The sequence below is a fragment of the Heteronotia binoei genome, chromosome 15 (genome assembly GCF_032191835.1).
Source record: "Heteronotia binoei isolate CCM8104 ecotype False Entrance Well chromosome 15, APGP_CSIRO_Hbin_v1, whole genome shotgun sequence".
Lineage (NCBI taxonomy): Eukaryota > Metazoa > Chordata > Lepidosauria > Squamata > Gekkonidae > Heteronotia > Heteronotia binoei.
In genome coordinates, this window is record NC_083237.1 from 4,093,743 (window position 1) to 4,105,614 (window position 11,872).

The 11,872-nt window shown below is 48.2% G+C and overlaps 1 protein-coding gene across 1 annotated transcript in view; it reads left to right on the forward strand.

Moving 5' to 3' along the window:
- The window catches only part of KDM6B (lysine demethylase 6B), a 55,233-nt gene extending 47,629 nt beyond the window's left edge, over window positions 1-7,604 (forward strand). Inside the window, exons 20-21 of the mRNA XM_060256837.1 lie at window positions 5,238-5,408; window positions 7,229-7,604. Coding sequence (XP_060112820.1) covers window positions 5,238-5,408; window positions 7,229-7,252 — 195 coding nt within the window. The 3' untranslated portion in view covers window positions 7,253-7,604. The remainder of the gene's footprint in view (window positions 1-5,237; window positions 5,409-7,228) is intronic.
- Window positions 7,605-11,872: the final 4,268 nt, after the last annotated feature.

The window sequence follows — 11,872 nt, forward strand, 5'->3', positions numbered from 1 at the left end:
TGTGACACAGAATGTTGGACTGGATGGGCCATTGGCCTGATCCAACAATGCTTCTCTTATGTTCTTATGAGAGGGCTCTCCCAGAAGCTGCCCTTTCAAAGACAACTCCTGCGAGAGCTATGACTGACCCAAGGCCATTCTGGCAGCTCCAAGTGGAGGAGTGGGGAATCCAACCTGGTTCTCCCAGATAAGAGTCCACGCGCTTAACCGCTACACCAAACTGGCTCTTTCAAGGACAACTCCTGCGAGAGCTCTGGCTAACCCAAGGCCATTCCAGCAGCTGCAAGCGGAGGAGTGGGAAATCAAACCCGGTTCTCCCAGATAAGACCTAATCACCATACCAAACTGGCTCTCCACTGGGTAGTGAAGGGCAGCGTATAAATCCGGACTCCTCCTCCTCTTCTTCTTATATACATTCCAATTAAATTAAGATGCCCTTTGGGTAGAAGATGTAAGCCCCATGGGGCAAAGTGGTAAAGCTGCAGAACTGCAGTCCTAGCTCTCTGCTCATGACCTGAGATTGATCCCAGTGGAAGCTGGGTTCAGGTAGCCGACTCAAGGTTGACTCAGCCTTCCATCCTTCCGAGGTTGGGAAAAGAAGTAGAAGACTGCAGATTTATACCCCGCCCTTCTCTCTGAATCAGAGACTCACAGCGGCTTACAATCTCCTAGATCTTCTCCCCCCACAACAGACACCCTGTGAGGCGGGTGGGGCTGAGAGAGCTGTCACAGCAGCTGCCCTTTCAAGGATAACTCCTGTGATAGCTCTGTCTAACCCAAGGCCATTCCAGCAGCTGCAAGGGGAGGAGTGGGGACTCAAACCCCGTTCTCCCAGATAAGAGCCCGCACACTTAACCACCACTACACCAAAGTGGCTCTCACAATCTCCTTTACCTTCCTCCCCCTCAACAGACACCCTGTGAAGTGGGTGGGGCTGAGAGGGCTCTCACAGCAGCTGCCCTTTCAAGGACAACCTCTGCCAGAGCAATGGCTGACCCAAGGCCATTCTAGTAGCTGCAAGAGGAGGAGTGGGGAATCCATCTTGGTTCTCCCATATAAGAGTCCGCACACTTCACCACTACACCAAACTGGCTCTCAAGAGACAAAGAAGATTTCTGGGGTCTCGAGACTCCAAGCTCCCTTTGTTGGATACAAGCAGGGACATCCCCCCACCATCCTTCTCTCCCAGTCAGAAAGTGGGAGGGGGTGTTGCAAATGCATGGGATAGAGAAAGCAGAGAAAGAACTTTTCTTCCTTTCTCACAATGCAAGAACTCGTGGGCACTCCATGAAATTAACGAGGAGTCGGGTTAGAATAGAGAAAAGAAAATATTTCTTCACCAAAAGAGTAACGAAAGTGTGGAATTCACTGCCACAGGAAGTGGCAGCAGCTACAGGCATACAGACAGCTTCAAGATGGGATTGGAGAGACATATTGGAGAGAGCCAGTTTGGTGTAGTGGTTAAGTGTGTGGACTCCTATCTGGGAGAACTGGGTCTGACTCCCCACTCCTCCACTTGCGCCTGCTGGAATGGCTCTGAGACTCTCCGGAGTTGAGGGCGGGATATAAATACAGTATCTTTATCTACCTCATAGGGTGTCTGTTGTGGGTGCGGGGGCAAGGTAAAGGAGATTGTGAGCTGCTCTGAGACTCTTCAGAGTGGAGGGCGGGATATAAATCCAATATCTTCATCTACCTCACAGGGTGTCTGTTGTGGGGGAGGAAGGGAAAGGAGATTGTGAGCCGCTCTGAGACTCTTCGGAGTGGAGGGCGGGATATAAATCCAGTATCTTCATTTACCTCACAGGGTGTCTGTTGTGGAGGTGGGGGGGAAGGTAAAGGAGATTGTGAGCCCCTCTGAGACTCTTCGGAGTGGAGGGCGGGATATAAATCCAATATCTTCTTCATATACAGCAGAGGTCCATCAGTGGCTATCAGCCACAAGGTATAGATGGAACTCTCTCTCTGGGGCAGGTGATGCTCTGTATTCTTGGTGCTTGGGGCGGCACAGTGGGAGGGCTACTAGTGTCTTGGTCCCACCGGTGGACCTCCTGATGGCACCTGGGTTTTTTTGCCACTGTGCCAGAGATTGTTGGACTGGATGGGTCATTGGCCTGGCCCAAAATGGCTTCTCTTACATTCTTATGTCCAAACCGAGCGATCACCTGCCCCCCAACTGGGGATTAGCAGTCCTAGTGTCTGTGGACATTGTGTTTGGCCTGGTCGGGGATAAATGTCTACCCCTTCGCACGCAGGGCCTTTATAAATCTGCTCAGCCAGTCTACCTCTACCAAATTAATGATTTGGAGTTGGGAGTAAGCAGTGAAGTGGCCAAGTTTGCAGATGACCCTAAATTGTTCAGGGTGGTGAGAAGCAGAAAGGATTGTGTGGCACTCCAAAGGGATCTGTCGAGGCTGGGTGAGTGGGCGTCAATGTGGCAGATGAGGTTCAACGTGGCCAAGTGCAAAGTAATGCACATTGGGGCCAAGAATCCCAGCTGCAAATACAAGTTGATGGGGTGTGAACTGGCAGAGACTGACCAAGAAAGAGATCTTGGGGTTGTGGTAGATAACTCACTGAAAATGTCAAGACAGTGTGCGGTTGCGATAAAAAAGGCCAACGCCATGCTGGAAATTATTAGGAAGGGAATTGAAAACAAATCAGCCAGTATCATAATGCCCCTGTATAAATCGATGGTGCGGTCTCATTTGGAATACTGTGTACAATTCTGGTCACCGCACCTCAAAAAGGATATGATAGCATTGGAAAAAGTGTAGAAAAGGGCAACTAGAATGATTAAAGGGTTGGAACACTTTCCTTATGCAGAAAGCTTAAAACGCTTGGGGCTCTTTAGCTAGGAGAAATGTCGACTGCGGGGTGACATGATAGAGGTTTACAAGATTATGCATGGGATGGAGAAAGCAGAGAAAGAAGTCCTTTTCTCCCTTTCTCACAATACAAGAACTCGTGGGCATTCAATGAAATTGCTGAGCAGTCAGGTTAAAACGGAGAAAAGGAAGTCCTCCTTCACCCAAAGGGTGATTAACATGTGGAATTCACTGCCACAGGAGGTGGCGGCGGCTACAAGCATAGCCAGCTTCAAGAGGGGATTGGATAAAAATATGGAGCAGAGGTCCATCAGTGGCTATTAGCCACAGTGTATATATATATGTGTGTGTGTATGTGTGTGTGCGCGTATATGTATGTATGTATATGTGTGTATACACACGCACACATATATATTGGCTATTGTATGACACGAGTGTTGGAGTGGATGGGCCATTGGCCTGATCCAACATGGCTTCTCTTATGTTCTTATGCTCTTACCTCTGAGTTTCCAGTGTGAGAGTTTCCCATGTGCCTCCGGGACCATTTTTCCTGTTGTTTTGCATTCCGCCGACCTCTCGCAAACCCGGTTTCCTTTGAGGAAACAGCAGTTGCTGACTCCAGAGAAGTCGAAACGGGTCGGGGTGTGGAAAGCGCAGCCGGCAGCCAGCCCGTAATCGTAGCTGCTGGAAACGGGTCGCTGGTGGGCGGCCCTGCTGTGTCTGTACACATCATCTGAGTTCTTGGGGGGGGTGGAACGTGTCAAGGCAAGAAAGGGTCCCTAGCTGGCATCATCCCGTTGATACCTCACCAAAATCCCTGCGGAGACTTCTCACTTGGGTGTGAGGTTGGGCGTTTGCTAAAAAAAGATTGCAGGACTTTCGTGTAAGGGAGTGGGGAGGCGAGCTTCAGGGTCTATATTTCCGGAGATCCATTATGCAAGATTTGTGGGGGGTGGGAATTTTTTTGCAGAAGCCATAATAGGAGCTCAGGAAGGGGAAACGGCTTTACGGTCTAAATCAGGGGTGGCCGAGGGTAGCTCTCCAGATTTTATTTTTTTTTTGTGTACAACTCCCATCAGCCCCAGTCAGCATGGCCAATGGCTGGGGCTGATGGGAGTTGTAGGCAAAAAAAAATCTGGAGAGCTACCCTCGGCCACCCCTGGTCTAAATTTAAAAATGGAGAGGAACGGGAGGGTTTCCTCCACGCTGAGTTAGCGTGAGCTAGCGGAGAGATTTTTAGCCTCCGGCTCGCGCCTTTTTGTCTTAGCTCAGGAAGGATGACCCCCAGAGGACAATAATTTGTGCAGTCGCTCACAACTTGAATGCTGGTAGCTCACGAAGTAGATTTTTTGCTCACAAGACTCTGCAGCTGAGAGGGAACATTGGGGGCTATGCATCCAAGCTATGCTAAAATGTTACCTGAGATTTATAAAGGAGCTGGAGGAGGGGATTGGCTTCGCAATGGGGGCTATGGGGAAATCTGGATTTCGGAACCAGCGAGTGGCTTCTTGGGGGAAGCAAAGGTCAGGCTCGTAGTTGGAGGGGGGGCGGGGAGGGGGAGGTGTCTGCCTTCATTTTTACACCTTGTGGGTTAACTCTGCCAGGAGTATAATTTTATATTAGGAAATCTGCAAAACGTAACTTGTTAGGAGGTGGTTGTGAAAGTTTGTAAATGATTCCACCTCCCCAAACATAGATTTTTTTTTTTCTGGTTTTCAATTTTCATAATCTGCCGAGTTGTCTTGAGAAAGACAGATTGGAAATGCAGTTAAGCGAATTAATGAATGTGTGTTGCTCAGACTAATGCCCAGTCGGGTTCTCTTACCCGACCCAGGGACTGATGAGGAGGGTTCCCAAATCTAGGCTGGGACATTCCTGGAGATTTGGGGATAGAGCCTGGGGGAAGCAGGGTCTGGGGACAGGAGGGACCTCCAGGGGGCGTCATGCCCCCTAAAGCCCACCCTTCAAAGCCACCATTTTCTCCAGGGGAACTGATCTTTGCAACCTGGAGAGAATATGCAATCTGAGGAGATCTCCAGGCCCCACCTGGAGGTTGCAACCAAATAAAACAACCCATTCTGTGAAAAATACTGTTACAAAATATAATTCATACAAGGAAAAAAGTGCATTTCAGCAACCTCATATTTTACATACTCTACATGCATAATTATGCACATATATACAATACTGTGCAGATAGTCCAAATCATGAATAAGTCCAAATCATAAGTCCAAAAAGAGCTCCAACGGACTGCTGGCAGAGTAAAGTCGGAACGCTGCTGCCTCCATCTGGTCAGCAAGTTAACTGTATCCCCACCTGGAGGTTGGCAGCCCTGCCAGTGAGGGACAGGCCCTCTCCCCCACAGAAGAGAGGGTCATAGGCTTGTATCTCTCCCTGTTCCCCCCACAGGTGGAAGTTTTCAACATCCTTTTTGTGACCAGCGAGAACGGCAGCAAGAACAGCTACCTGGTGCACTGCGAAGCATGCGCCCGCAAGCGCAGCTCCTCCCTCCACGGCGTCGTGGTCCTCGAGCAGTACAAGACAGAGGAACTCATCCACATCTATGACAGCTTCACTCTGGTGAGCGTGGGGTGGAGGGGAGCTGGGCTATAGAGCTGGAAGGGGATCTTTGGAGTCATCTAGTCCAACCCCCAGCACAATGCAAGAAATTCACAAATACCTCCCGCTCACTCACACACCCAGTGACCCCTGCTCCAGGCCCAGGAGATGGCAAAAACCCTCTAGGATCCCTGGCCAAACCAGGCTGGGGAAAAATTGCTTTCTGACCCCAGTGTGGCAAGCAGCATTTCCCTGGGTATCTTAACAAACTGCCACGAGAGCTAAGCACCGATGCGACCCTTCCTGCCCTCCTTCTCCCGATCTGCCTTATTCGCAGAATCAGCATTGCTGTCAGATGGCCCTCTAGCCTCTGCTTAAAAACCTCCGTCTAGCCAGAGCACGTGGGTCCCAGGGGACTGCTGCTTTCCCGTTCTGTTTTAGCATGCTCTGCTCCCCCTGGCCGGAGGTTGCTCTTCCTTTCCCGGTGAAGAAAGCTTAAAACGCTTGGGGCTCTTTAGCTTGGAGAAACGTCGACTGCGGGGTGACATGATAGAGGTTTACAAGATAATGCATGGGATGGAGAAAGCAGAGAAAAGAAGTCCTTTTCTCCCTTTCTCACAATACAAGAACTCGAAGGCATTCGATGAAATTGCTGAGCACTCAGGTTAAAACGGAGAAAAGGAAGTCCTTCTTCACCCAAAGGGTGATTAACATGTGGCATTCACTGCCACAGGAGGTGGTGGCGGCTACAAGTATAGCCAGCTTCAAGAGGGGATGGGATAAAAATATGGAGCAGAGGTCCATCAGTGGCTATTAGCCACAGTATATATATGTGTTTGTGTGTATACACACACACACATATATAATGGCCACTGTGTGACACAGAGTGTTGGACTGGATGGGCCATTGGCCTGATCCAACATGGTTTCTCTTATGTGACACAGAGTGTTGGACTGGATGGGCCATTGGCCTGATCCAACATGGCTTCTCTTATGTTCTTATGTGACACAGAGTGTTGGACTGGAGGGGCCACCGGCCTGATCCAACATGGTTTCTCTTATGTGACACAGAGTGTTGGACTGGATGGGCCATTGGCCTGATCCAACATGGCTTCTCTTATGTCCTTATGTGACACAGAGTGTTGGACTGGATGGGCCGTTGGCCTGATCCAACATGGCTTCCCTTATGTGACACAGAGTGTTGGACTGGATGGGCCTTTGGCCTGATCCAACATGGCTCCTCTTATGTCCTTATGTGACACAGAGTGTTGGACTGGATGGGCCAATGGCCTGATCCAACATGGCTTCTCTTATGTCCTTATGTGACACAGAGTGTTGGACTGGGTGGGCCATTGGCCTGATCCAACATGGCTTCCCTTATGTGACACAGAGTGTTGGACTGGATGGGCCTTTGGCCTGATCCAACATGGCTCCTCTTATGTCCTTATGTGACACAGAGTGTTGGACTGGATGGGCCAATGGCCTGATCCAACATGGCTTCTCTTATGTCCTTATGTGACACAGAGTGTTGGACTGGATGGGCCATTGGCCTGATCCAACATGGCTTCCCTTATGTGACACAGAGTGTTGGACTGGATGGGCCTTTGGCCTGATCCAACATGGCTCCTCTTATGTCCTTATGTGACACAGAGTGTTGGACTGGATGGGCCATTGGCCTGATCCAACATGGCTTCTCTTATGTTCTCTTAAAGGAGTTTCTGCTCCAAAAAAAGCCCTGTGGAGTGCATGTAGTTGGAGGGGGGTAAAGAGGTAATGTCTATGGCCCTTTTGCTTGCTAGCCCGGATGATAGTCCTCTGTTAACTCTTTCCTTTCCTCAACAGGCTGCGTCGCCTAGTTCAAGATGAGCCATACCACACCTGGACGTGGACCTCTGGGTTGTGTCTCCGAGCTGGCCTCGCCCCCTCGCCTCCGTGCGATTGGTGGAGGGGGTTGTTCTCACTTGGCCCCCTCTCCTCCTCCTCCACAGCATCTGAGCCTCTGATCCACTCACTTGTCCAGCGCCGAGCGGGACAGAACCGGCAGACGGACACGTTTGTCCCCTTCATCCCACCCACCCCCACCTCCCCCCCCCCCCAAGAACATGCAATGGATCCTTTTTAATTTATTCTGCAAAAATGAACCTTTTTCTTTTCTGGGTGGTGCTGATTTTGTATTAAAAGAAGAGAAGAAAAAAATACTGGATTTCAGGAAAAAAAATGAAAACAGAAGGGCAGAGGAAATGGGTCGCCACGGTGTCCCACGGCCGGCCTCTCTGGTGGGAGAGATAGCATGGACCGATGTTCCCGTCCTGTGTCAAAATACGCCGTGCCCAAGCGCTTCAAGGGTCCGGGGTCTTCGGTCTAGAGGAGAGAAAAGGACTTTTTCCTTCACGAGAGCATTACCGTTCGGCCGTCCCGATGGGACGGAACAGAGAGATGGCTTCTAATTTGGAGCGCGTGGTTTGTGTTGGTTTTTCTTTTTTTAAAAAACAAACAAACACACAGTTCTTTTCTCTTGTCGGGAGTTCTAAAGGAAAAAAGAGAGAGAAAACAAAACGCAAGCAAGCAAAAAAAATTTTTTTAATACGGGTTTCTTAACGCAGAACTTTTTCGGGGTGGGGCGGGGTTCCGTTTTCTCTCTGGTTGAACTCACTGAGGGGGGGGGAGAGAAGTGTACATGGATTTCTATATATTGGCGGGGTGGGCGGGGCAGTTTTGCGCGTGTGGTTTTTAACAACGATGATGGATATTGATTTCTTACATCCTTTTATATATTATATATATAAAAATATAAGGAGGAAAAAAAAATCCTGGTTTGTATTAGAAACTGCTTTTAAAAAATACAAAACATAAAAAAACACAGCTGAAAGGAGTCCGGTGGGGGAGGGGAAATGCTCGTGCAAGGCACTGGGAAATCCCCGTGCAATGGTGAAAAAAACAAAACAAAACAGCCCTACAGTGAGGGCTTGGTGCTCGCCCCAAATCAGACACACGGGTAGATGGGAGAGTATTTTGCAAAAATTGGGGGAGGGTGCTTGTTCTGTCTCCCCCTTCCCTTAGGGGTTCTCTTAGCCCACCCCCTATGCCATTTGGGGGAGCCCTCATACGCTGTCTTTAATCCTCCCTCTTTACCTGTGAAAACCCCCTTAAATGCTCTACCCTTCAAATCCTTTAATTCTTCCCTCTCCGCCTCCCCTTTTCCTCCCTGCCAACTCTGCATGCGTTTGGCTCTGAAGTTCTCACTCCCAATCCATAGTTTTGAAACCGGAAAATGTCTCAGATTTGGGGTAATTTTTTTTTCCTTTTATATATAAGTATATTTTGTGTGTGTGTTTGTAACGCCATGCCTCGGAATTGTTTTGCAATTTTTGTAAATGCTTTCTCTCTTCCTCGTTTTAATTTATACATTCTCTCTCTCTCTTTTTTTTGGTAATGATTTCTCTATTTATTGGTCTTTTATTGGGGTTTGATCCAGCTTTTTTTTTTTTAAAAAAAAAGAATCTTTTTACAATGTTGTATCTGCTTGTTATTTTTTTTTTTAAGTCTTTTGTTGTTCCGGCTTCACTCTGGAATTTTTGTTTGAATTTCTGATTTATTTTTTTTTTTGATCTGTTAATATTTCCTGTGACATGGTGCTCAAACTTCTCATGGGGGGGGCGGCGGTGTGTGTGTGGGGGGGGAGTTTAATCCCGGATCATCTTGTTGATTTCCTTTTTTGTTTTTTAGCAGAATCTCGCCCCACCCTGCATTGTAGAGCTCCCTTCCTTCCGAAACCTGCACTTTTTAATTTCCCAATTGTTTTTTTTTTCCTCTCTCTTTCACAAACACACTGAAATAAAACAGAGGAACATCTAGCGTCTTTGGAAAACAAAATTTTAAGAAAAGGATTCTTATTGTACTGTAGGGGGACAAGGATAAACAAATCTTATTTTGTAAATGTAAAAAAAAAATTAAATTAACTCACAGAGATAAAACAACCAGACTTCTTTCTTTCTTTCTCTCTCTCTCCACCTATCTCTTTTTGTTATTTTTTGTCCCTTTTTTCTGGGTGGAAGGGGACCGGATTTGCGGTTCATCCCTTGGGGCTCAAAAGTTGCCTCTCTGCTTTCCCATTTGGGTGGGCGAGGCTTGTGAAATGTCCGTCTCGTGGGCTGGCCGCCTTCTAGGTGGGTGGGTGAAAACGGGAAGATAAACCGTGAAAATTAAGCAATACAAAGTAATGCAGATTTTCATATATTTATTGATTCGATTCGATTTTTAGCTCGCCTTTCTCGTAGAACAGGCTCAGCATGGATTATATCATAAAAGCAATCAACAATAAAAGACCAATTTAAAATATATAAAATCTAAAATTACAGAGTAACAAAAGGTACAAAAATGGCAAATTCTGCCTCACAGACATGACCTATAGTTCAGGTCCAGCAGATCTTATAGCACTGGGATGGAATGAAGGGGGGAGGCCGGTAACGAGGGACGTCCACTTCCTCAGCTGATAGCCTGGCGAAAGAGCTCTGTTTAACGTGCCCTGCAGAACTGGAGCAGATCCCACGGGGCCCGGATCTTCACAGGGAGCTCATTCCACCAGGCAGGGGCCAAGGCCAAAAAGGCCCTGGCCCTCATCGAGGCCAAATGGATGTCTCTGGGGCCAGGTATTACCCAAAGTTGTTGGGTCGCTGATTGTATATTAGTGTCTCTATCAACACAATATGGCAAACCCACAACAAAGATCGCATGCAAAGTCCATGTAATATGTAAACTCGGGGGGTATTCCTGTAAGACTTCAGAAGTCTATAACGTTTCCAAAGTGCGTTACACTTACGACCGTCCAGGCAAGCACTGTCCCAAATAGTAAATAAAGTGCTTGTAATCCATTGGTAGTTGTGTCTTGTCAATTTTACATTCCAATCTATGGACGGACCCCTATAAAAGCTTCTATAAGCACTTTATTTAGCATCTGGGATCGGGACAAGCGCTTTCTATGAAGAATTGCGATGTCACCCCAGAGTCGGAAATGACTGGTGCTTGCACAAGGGACTACCATTTTTTTTTTTTTTTTAAAAGACCTTCCCTTAACAGTCGTAAGCGTGATGGGCTTTGGAAATTTATAGACTTTTGAAGCCTTACGGGAATTTTCCCCTAGTTTACGTATTACATGGACTTCGCATGCGTGATCTTTGTTGAGGGTTTGTAATACTGCAGGGGTGGCCAATGGTAGCTCTCCAGATGTTTTTTTTTGCCTACAACTCCCATCAGCCCCAGCCGCTGGCCATGCTGGCTGGGGCTGATGGGAGTTGTAGGCAAAAAATAAACATCTGGAGAGCTACCATTGGTCACCCCTGTAATATTGTATTGCCCTGTGGTGAAGAGTGATAAAGCTGCAGTACTGCAGTCGGAGCCGTCTGCTCACGACCTGAGTTCGATTCCGGCAGAAGCTGGGTTCAGGTAGCTGGCCCAAGGTTGACTCCGCCTTCCATCCTTCCGAGGTTGGTAAAATGAGTCCCCAGCTTGCTGGGGGGAAAGTGTAGATAACTGGGGGAGGCAATGGCAAACCACTCCGTAAAAAGTCTGCCGTGAAAACGTTGTGAAAGCAACGTCACCCCAGAGTTGAAACGACTGGTGCTTGCACAGGGGACTACCTTTACCTTTAAAAAGACTTACTTCCCTTGACAGTTCTAAGTGCGATGCACTTTGAAAACTTTATAGGCTTTTGAAGTCTTATAGGAATTTTCCCCTAGTTTACGCAGTACATGGACTTTGCACGTGATCTATGTTGAGGGTTTGTAATATTGTATTGGTAGAGATACTAAAAAGATGTATTTTTAAAAAAAATTGTATAAATTTGGATTCGTTTGTTTTCTTCTTAAGTTTTCACGGTTTGTCTTCCTGGTTTCTCCTTCGAGGTGAGAAACTGGGGATCAGTCACAGTTGATCTCTGGACTACGGAGAGAAAACGGCTGCTGGGGAGGATGGACTTCAAGGGCGTCGTGCCCCACGGAGGCCCCTCCGCAAGCTGCATTCCCAATTCTCCAGGTATTCTCTAACCTGGAGTTGGCAACCCCTTGCCGCCTGTGGGCCTAGGCTGTGTTAGAGAGCTTGCCCCCTATTGTCAGGACCTAGTGGGGCGGTGCTGTGATGTGTCTGACTCTAAAAAGAGAAGCATCTTTGGAATTTGAGGGCCTGGGAGAGCTTTTCTCCCTCCCCCCCCCCCAGCTTTGGGGACGTGCAGCCCTCCTTGGATGGTGTGGTTTGGTTGTGTTTGGTGCTGGCTGTGTGTGTGTGTGGCATTCCTAGATTATCCAGGAGAGTTGGGAGGCTGGCTCAGCAGCAGGGGGTGGAGATGCCTGGGAGGGTGTAAAGGATGCTGCTAACTTCAGCCCAGTCAGAGTTTTGCAGGAAGAGAGCGGGGAGTGTCTGGGAAAGAGGACCAGAGCCTGCCACTGTTCCCACATTGTCTGCCCCAGCAGGAGAAGGCCGCCGGACTGCAAC